General features: G+C 39.2%; 1 protein-coding gene across 1 annotated transcript; it reads right to left on the bottom strand.

The window, feature by feature from the left end:
- Window positions 1-740: 740 nt before the first annotated feature.
- Window positions 741-7514, bottom strand: LOC133714558 (uncharacterized). Its single transcript, XM_062140692.1, has 2 exons — window positions 6683-7514; window positions 741-1054 (listed from the first exon to the last, which is right to left on the bottom strand). Exons 1-2 carry the CDS (start codon window positions 7512-7514, stop codon window positions 741-743), a joined length of 1146 nt encoding a protein of 381 aa, XP_061996676.1.
- Window positions 7515-9603: the final 2089 nt, after the last annotated feature.

The raw sequence follows: 9603 nt of genomic DNA, 5'->3' as shown, positions 1-9603 counted from the left end.
GGCCGTCCTCCACGCGCAGGCAGAATTCATCACATATGGAAAGACCCCACCACCACCGCCAACGCCAGCAAAGTTCACTCAGCCCTCTTCCAGCCAGCAGAAGACCGCTAACAAAACCCCTGCTACGCCGCCAACTGATAAAAAGAGAGAATTGCAACAGGGCATGTACCAAAGCAAGCGGCAAAAAGACCAGCATTACCATAAGGCCATCTCCAACCCAAAGGGCTAAAAATGGCCCTGGGGCTAAATTTTAGCCCTAAATTCTGTACTATTCATTGATCTGACATCAACCGTCTCCAACCCGTCAAGGCTAAATTATAGCCCTAAAATATATTTTAACATTTTGGATTGGTTATATATATATATGTGCTTATTTTTTAAAGTCAATTGACTTATAGTAATTGAAATAAATTATATGATAAAAAATATTTTTTCGGTTGTATTTTTTTTTTTAAAGATAATTAAAAATATCTTTAGCTAATGTTTAAATGAAATAAAACTGGAATAGAATTTTTAATATTTATTTTATTCATGACATAAGCATTTAAAAGTTACACAACAAAGTAAGAAAATGCAAACACTTGTCAGTGACAACCCTGACAATTATTAAAATCAGAAATTGAAAGCTTTGAAAACTCAATCACATAGCAAATATCAAATTCATGGTGCTTGACCTCGCAGACTCCAGAGGTGTTGGACAAGATCATCTTGTAAATGTCGGTTGCCAACAGGAGAACGTATCATTCTGTATCGAGACATATATTCCGACATGATGATTCTTCCGGATTTGGATCCCTTTCCAAATTTTCTCTGGCTTCGTCTAAGATGCGAGCTCGAGCCCTTCTGGACCTATTTGGATCCGGTTCGTCATCATCAGACTCGCCATTGTAGTAATCGGCACGTTCATCCTCAACAATCATATTATGAAGGATAATGCATGCCAACATGATATTGGACAAATTTTCCAAACCCCACCCTCTTGCAGGTTGTCTAATGATTGCCCATCTTGCCTGGAGAACACCAAATGCTCTTTCAACGTCTTTGCGGAAGGCCTCTTCACTACAAAAAAGAATTGAATTGGCTTCACCAGTTTGCATCGGCGAGAATTTGCCGTCGCCATTGCTTATGATTTAACTTCGGCAAAACTTCGCCGTCGCAAGAATATAAGAATTATGCTACACAGTTGATGTGCCGTCGCAATAAGGGTGGCAAAACCTGCTACTGCAACCAATTGCCGTCGCATAAGGGCATGAGACGGGAGACAGTCGCAAAGTTTTATCTTTCTTCTACGAAACTCTGACCAACAAAAATGTAAAAAACTTCACTCCCTCTCACTTCCTCTATCTTTTTCCGTCTTCTCTCTCCTTTGATTGCCATAACCCTTCCATCATCCATATCACCATGACCTTGGAATCCACCGTCAGTGTCTTTACTGTTCACTCCATTGCCACGCACCATCGCTGGGACGACCTCTGCCACACCTTCATTTACCGGTTTCCTGTATATGAAATTCCACATCCATCATTTCGACCGGAACCTCGTGAAGAAAGATCTCATACTCAATTCAATGGGCATTTGACCAGCCTCTCAGCTACCCGCGAATCTGCCTCGCTGATCTATGGTCTCTATCTAATCTAGGGTTTCTAATCCATGTTCCAGATTTAGTTTCTTTTTTTCTTTCTGTTTAGGTTCTTTTTGATTTAGGGTTGTATGATAATGGTTTGAGTTTAGCTCTTTATATTCCAAATTTGATTTAAAGGCTTTATGAATCCTGTTTCTTATTCTTAAATAGAGGTATGATTCATTGATTTTGACTTGGCATGTCTAATTGAAGCCAAGGGCTTGGGTGGCGTTTATGAGAAAGATGTGAGAAAGGCTCTTAACAGCAGATCTCAGAAGCTGAGGTGAAAAGGGTCATTGGCATTCTCATGGGTGAGTTAATAAGCAAGATTCAATCTTTTTCATTGACCTATTGTCTAATTAGTGTTGCAAGTTTAGAACTTTGAGATTATATTGGAATGTTTCTGTTCGATTTATTGGGACGCCTATCTCACTATCCTTGAAGCACAACTCAAAAACTATGTTGTAATTCTGAGAAGTTTGATTTCAAAAATATTGATTTGGATCTTTTATTGTGTATGTAAAATGATACTGAAGTTCTTACCATATCTTATAAGTACCTACAGGTTAACTTACCTATCTGTACAATTTTGATCATGCTAGCTTCCTTCTGTCAGAAATTTATTTTGAACTAGGTGGTCTACCATTCTTATTTATGAAACTTGAGACTTTGAGGATTAAGAATCCCTACTGCAGGTTGAACAGAAGATATATCCCAGATATAGCATGCATGTTCAAGAGCTCTCCCTTGTTTTAGCGACTCTTTCAAAGGAAAACGAAATTATGTACGTTTTGCCTTATATATGTTCCTGTGGATAGCTATGTACCATCTGTATAAGAAATTGTTTGCTAATGTGTTGTCTCCTTGTTTGATTTCTCTTAAATAGACTAGTTAATTCGTTTCTATATATTTGGGAACCAAATTTCCTTTATGAAAAGTATTATCCTCCAGGTGCTTGTGAGCTAATTAGAGCTGGATGACATAAAGGAAAAAGCACTTGATCAGCAGCAATTTGAGTTCTGTATTATGCATTAACAATTGCTACGGTCATCATTGAATTGGTAATTCATTCTTCCAATCTTCCTAGGAAATCTATAGGAATTATAGAGACATATAATTGTATGAATGATACTTCGTCATTTTGTTATCATGCCTTATTATATATTCTCTCCTACTCATTCCTGCTGAACTGTTGTGTCTTTGTGACGTAGATTTGGTTTTATTCCACTGAATTTAGTAGTTATGTTATTTTCTATTATACTATAGTTCATTTTTTTTAATGAGGAATCCATAAGATTAAATGTAAGGATATACCCCTTCTGCATGCTAATATTATATTTCAAATTCTGTTCTCCTATTGTAATCCTTTTTATCTTTTTGATGCGTAGCTATTGTAATCCTTTGTCTAACAGTTATCTATTAATACTCTATGTGTGTAGGCGTATGTGAAGAGCTCCTTGTTTCCCCACTCTCCATCTTCTTGTCTCAAGTATGAATCATAACTTCAGTTTTTCCTTTTACTGTTCCTGTGTCTTTTTGGTGAACTAATTGCTTCAATAGTTGTCATATATTGATATTTCTTTTGGGTATCAAAAGAATTGTTAGCTTATATGATATCTGCTTGTTTCATTAAATTAGCATGATGTAGCTTGAATTGGCTTATATGTATCTGGTCTCACAATCTTTAATCTGGTCTGGAAAGTACTAAAAGAACTCGTTCCAAAAACTCTGACATTGAAGATAACTCCTCCACCTCATACCCCGATTCGCAACTCAATATGGAGCTCAAAACCTCTGCCAAATGTGCAGTTTTTACCTTATGGTTATCTGACGAGTTGTGCAGCTGAGTGAAACTGATTTCAACGTGACATTACATGTAATATTAGTTAACTTGAGTTCTAGTTATACATTGCACATAATCAACCCTATGCCCCTGCAATAATAAGAAGTGAGACCTATTATAAGGTAGAAAGTTGGTGTAAGTATCTTCCGATGCTTCTTTCTTGATATTGACTAGTAGCTCAAAACACCAACTAAGTGTATTGATTTTATTACCAGGAACATGTAGTGACAACTGATGGGCAGGTGTATTATAAGATATACAAGGCTTATATATATGAACGTGAGTGAAGTAAAACCATTACTAAGCTACCTTGGTATGTAGATTACTTGGTTAATTGAAGAGCAATGCTCACTTCAGTACTTTCCTTACAATTTCAAACATTTTTTCTTATGATGAAGCTGCAAGGTCACTACTTGGGGATGCAGGCAATGCATTCGTAATTACTTGCTGTTTTTGATATTTGTTTTTTTTATTTTTTGGAACTTGGTTTTTGATTCTGGTATTCAAGCTATTGCATCCATGAAGTGTCCAAGGTTTCATAAGTTTGTTTTACAAGTCTTAATTTACAATTATATTCTTTTATTTTTGTCTGTCGGCTATTTGAAAATGTGGATGTTGCTTCTATTCACTAAATCTGTGTTGTTTCTTCTCATGTATGACAAATGATGCTTAGTTATTTCCTTAGGTGAATTGGTCCAAGCTACTGCCAAGGTAAATACAAAATGGAAAGGACTGCTAAAGTATTACCTATTATACATCGATGAAGAGGTCTGGATTTCAGTCATTTTAACTAATACTTGCATGCACTTACTTAACCGATATAATTCTTTTTTGCATCATTGAACTTGGTTAACTGTAAAATGTCCCTCCTTTCTCAGCTTTTTTTAGAGGCACAGTTTTGCTTGGACATGCTTCATTTCTTTAATTTACTTAACCTTTGAGAGAACTTGTAGTTTAAGAGAAACATCAAGTGACAATTTAACCGAAGTCGATTCATTTTGCAAGCTTTTAGGACTGTCTCTATGTGCAGTTATATATCAGTGTTTTCATCTAACTTGTACCCGAAGTGTTTCAAATGTTACTTTCCATCTCTAGTCTTTTCAATAAGTATTTATCCACATATGAATTAATGTTATGTTCAGTGTTAAGAGTTTCTTGGTCTGGAGTTATGATAGTCTTAAAGTTAGTATAATGCTGGAAACCTGGACCCAACTTTTTTCATGGTTGCTAATGTAATGCTTATTGCTGTTAATACTTTGTGATGATTTAATTTTTGTTACTTTACAGTTAGAAGTAATAATGAAATTTGAAGATATGTGTTTGGAGTCCGCTAAAAGAGAAGATATTACTTAGCCTTCTAAATACTTAGCTAATGTAATGCTTATTGCTGTTAATACTTTGTGATGATTTAATTTTTGTTACTTTACAGTTAGAAGTAATAATGAAATCTGAAGATATGTGTTTGGAGTCCGCTAAATGTTAGCATTAGTTTGCTATATGGCTTCATAACTATGCCACCAAGAGTGTTATGTGTGTGATCAAATCCAAAAGCTATCATTGGAATTTCTTTCTGTGAATTGTGTAATTGGACTATCTAGTCAAAAGAGTTGAATGAAACCTATATAAAACTATTATTGATAGAAATAATATCTACGATTCCAAAGCTATGAACACTGATTGATTCACTGTCTATATTGAACAACAGAGATTCATGATAATCCTGAATCACAAGGACATTACTACAACTTCAAAGTGTTACCTTAATTTTGCTTCGTGCCTTGATTTCAATGATCATTGGCCATCATAAACCACTAGGTTATTTATTAGGGCTTCTGTAATTAGTTATATATTTGTGGCATAAAGGATTGGTTTGTCTGCTCAATTCTGTTTCATTTTATGATGCAATAGTTACTCTTAAGACTTGTGGTCAGATTCTTTAAAAAGTTTCTTATAACTCTTTACTTTGTCCAGTGTATTTCATAATAGTGTAGCTCTGCTATTTACTTAATTATTCTTTCTAGATATTATGTTTGGTGTAAAGTGAGCTTAAAGAGAGTAATTTGGCTTTGCTTGGCTGACTTTGTTTTGGTTCTTCAAGAATGTGCAGGAATATTTTATGGTCTATGAAGGACGTATGAGTTGAAGGGAGCTTGGGGATCACATACAAACCATGGTTACCGCTGATAGGTGTTAAAGCTTTCTTCTGTTTGTCTTATATTAACTTTAACATGAAAGAACATTCAATCATCTAGCTTGAATTCTGATTATTGCCTAGTGGTACAATGTTCTATAGCTTGACATGATTTACATAAAATTGCAGGCTATTCACACAAGTCAGTTCATTTCTAGCTCTGGCAGTAATTGTTGCTGCGGAAGTTGTCAAAACAATGGTTGTCAAGGGATATGTTCTGGGACAAGATGCATTAATCAAGGGAATTTGTCAAAACAATGAGTCCTATCAAGTATCGGCAGCTGCTGCAACATCCAAGGTTTATGAGTTAGCAATTGAATATGGCTCATCAAGGCAAAGAAGCTTTTCAATCACCTCAATAGCTCAGAGTATGTAGGTCATGATACTTAGCCTATCGGGCGTTAGTATTCTGTATTTCAATTTTTGAATTTTTTGTATTTTTCAAGATTGGTGAATTAAGTTGTATGAAATGTATAGAAATAATGTGAAAAAACATATGAAATTTATGATTTATATGGCTTCTTTTGCTCAAAAAAAGAAAATCTGGTATGCAAAATTGCATGCTAGGTTTTTTTTTTAATCAAAAATATGCACTTTTGCGACGGCAATGTTGCTGTCGCCAATGACCTTTGGCGACGGCAAAATTACTAATGGCGTCATCATTATGCCGTCGCCAAAAATCATGCGACGGCGTAAATACCGTCGCCAAAATTCATGCGACGGCGTAATTGCCGTCGCAAATAGCAATGGCGACGCCACCAACGACATCGGCAATTTTGCCGTCGCCTAGCCGTCGCCATTGGTCTTTTGCGACGGCAATTTGGCTTTTGGCGACGGTTTTGCGCCGTGGCCAATTGAATTTTTTTTTGTAGTGCTTGTTTGGTGGTGAAATATGCTTCAGCTTCATTTTGAGGGCGTCTGATTGCTTGGACAAGCGTTGCCCACTTAGGGTAGATGCCATCAGCGAGATAGTAACCCATGCTATAATTATGATTATTGATGTGGTAGTCTAATTGTGGTGACTGACCTTCAGTGAGCGCATCAAACAGTGGTGAACGCTCGAGGACTGTAATGTCATTTTGTGTACCAGGAATTCCAAAAAAGGCATGCCAGATCCATGTATCAAAATCCGCCACGGCTTCGAGAACGATGGTTGGTTTTCTTGATTTTCCACTAAAGCTTCCTTGCCATCCAGTTGGACAGTTCTTCCATCGCCAATGCATGCAGTCGAGCGAACCTATCATTCCAGGAAAGCCTCGTCGTTCGGCTCGCTGTAAGAGCCGTTCCAGATCCTCTCTGTTTGGTGCTCGAAGATATCGTTGCTGGTAGATGATGACGATCGTACGACAAAATTCACCGAAGTTTTCTATAGCAGTAGATTCATCCATCATGAAGTTTTCATCAAGAGAGTCGGCCACTTGTCCGTAAGCCATCATTTGGAGTGCGCAAGTCAATTTCACATGAGGCGAAAAGCTGAGTTGCCCTTTGTTGTCACGTTTTTGCCTGAAGTAGGGGTTAGCTGACTGGACATCGTCTAGTAGGCGAAGGAAAACTTCACGCCTCATTCGGTAGCGGCGTCTGAATATTTCTGGTGAGTACACCGGATTTTCTACAAAGTACTTTTGCATAAGATCATCGTTCTCACGGGAGCGAAATCGAGGGATGTATTTACGCCCGGGAACTGACCCACTCCATTGCGGTTGTGGACGAAGTTGGTTATTTGCCAACCAAGTAGCTGCCGTCGTCATAACTTGTGTTGCATGCATTTCCATCTCTTCATCTTCTTCATCGTCTTCTTCATCCTCTTCCTCTTCTGCGCGTAACCTTTCTTGCCACTTATTGAACCAATTAGAACTCATTGTCAAAGGGTTTAAATGAGAGATTAAGAATAGGGAGAAAATAAAAGATTTAGAATAGAGAGATATATATGAGGAAGTAGAATGAAGATGTGAAAAAAAAATGTTGAAGTCATATGTATTTATAGTGTAAAAGTTTTTTAAAAAAAAAAAAAAAAAAAAATTTGTTTCCAACCAACGGCTACATAGCCAACGGTCAAAAAAAAAATATTATTTTTTTCAAACCAACGGCTATATAGCCAACGGTTAAAAAAAAAGCAACGACTTGCTGACGTCAGCAACTAGCCGTTGCTGATGTCATGCATATGTCACCCATGCCCTACACGGGTGGGCCTCCCATGTCTGATCCATTTAGCCCTAAGGGCTAAAGTGCTATCCTAAAGGCTATATTTAGCCCTTGGGTTGGCCTTTTGGCCCTAAAAAATGGCCCTTTACCCCTTAGTCACTTGGGTTGGAGAACAAAAAGGCCATTTTTGGCCCTTTGGCACTTTAAACAAACCGGTTGGAGAAGGCCTAAGGGCAACCGCTCGTCCCACGGGGATAACCGTAACAAACAAACGGAGTCCTCCCAGCAGTACGCAGTGTTCACAGTCCTCACTGCCTCGTATGAAGAGATATATGATCAATGCAAGGACCAGATCCCACCACCACCTCCAAGAAAGTACCCAAGAGTGGGCAAACCAAGGAACACCGGCAAGTGGTGCAAGGACCATGAACACAGCGGTCACAACACTAACAACTGCAACGCTCTGAAAATGGCAATAGAGACTTTGTATCATGATGGCAAGTTGGAACAGTTCAAGGTACGGCAGCCAGCTCCGGTGGTCGCCAATATCGAGCCCATGCGCTGTATTAACACAATCGACGGCGGTGCTCCTATCACCAACATGTCCCATAGAGCAAGAAAGCGTTATGCACGTGCTAACCACCCCAAGGAAGTTTGCAACATCCGCTATGAGAGATCCGCTAAACTTCCAAAATCAGGATGGGAACCCATTACCTTCTCTGAAGAAGCAGAGCGCAGAGTACATCTCCCCCACGACGATCCATTCTTGATCGATGCCATGTTCGATAAATGGTCTGTGGGAAGGGTCCTCGTTGACAGCGGATCCGCTGTGAATGTCATCTTCAATGGCTGCTACAACTAACTCCAGCGGAAAAGAAAATTACTCCAAGATCACGACCCTTGCTCAGCTTTTCCGGCGACGTCACACAACCGCTGGGTTCCGATTACATGCACCTAGCCATCGGCGTTAGTCCATGCACAGCGGAGGTACATACAGAATTTATTGTGGTTGATTGCTTCAGTTCTTATAATGCCATCATCAACAGGCCAGCGCTCAACAAGCTAAAGTGCATCATTGCCGGATATATGCTTCTCATGAAGTTCCCTACACCCAACGGCACAGGCTGTGTGAAGGGAAGCCAACAACTAGCATGAGAGTGCTACTCAACAACGGTGGCACGGTCCACACGCCGCCATGAGATCCTAACGGTGGGAAATCATGTACCGGTGACGGATGCAATGGAGGATCCTCGAGACGACGAGGAGAAGTATGTGAAAAAGGAACCTGTCAACCCGGAAACCTCCCTACAGGTCGTCAGTATCTCAGATGAGTACCCTGAGCGGACGGTCCGCATCGGCGCTTAGCTCGCCCCCGAGATAGCGGCAGAACTCACACAGTTTCTACGAGACAACGCTGTGGCGACCCGGAGACCGGATTACCACAGCGCCGCCTCCCCAAGGAACCCTACACCCGCAACACTTGGAGTAAGTGTTTTGGGCCTAGAATTCCTCAAAGAGACAAGGCCTTTAGGTGGGAAAACAAGAAATCTATAAGCCCGAAATTTTTGGGCTTGTATAGTGGGCTTGGCTCGTAATCACAAGATTACGAACTAGGCGAATAAGAGGAAAGGAAGGTGGTGTTGAGTTGAGTTTTAGAACCTATGTCAATTTTTAGTTCTTAGCCCCAAGTTTGCATTAAGTTCATTAAATGGTAATTTATGTGAGTCTTCTAGGTCTAGCCCACTAGGACCTAAATTCAAATGGAGGTTCTAACCCTAGGGTTCCACATTGGTGGTAAGCAATCAC

The sequence above is a fragment of the Rosa rugosa genome, chromosome 6 (assembly GCF_958449725.1).
Source record: "Rosa rugosa chromosome 6, drRosRugo1.1, whole genome shotgun sequence".
Taxonomy (NCBI): Eukaryota; Viridiplantae; Streptophyta; class Magnoliopsida; order Rosales; family Rosaceae; genus Rosa; species Rosa rugosa.
This window is presented reverse-complemented; position numbering and strand designations above follow the sequence as displayed.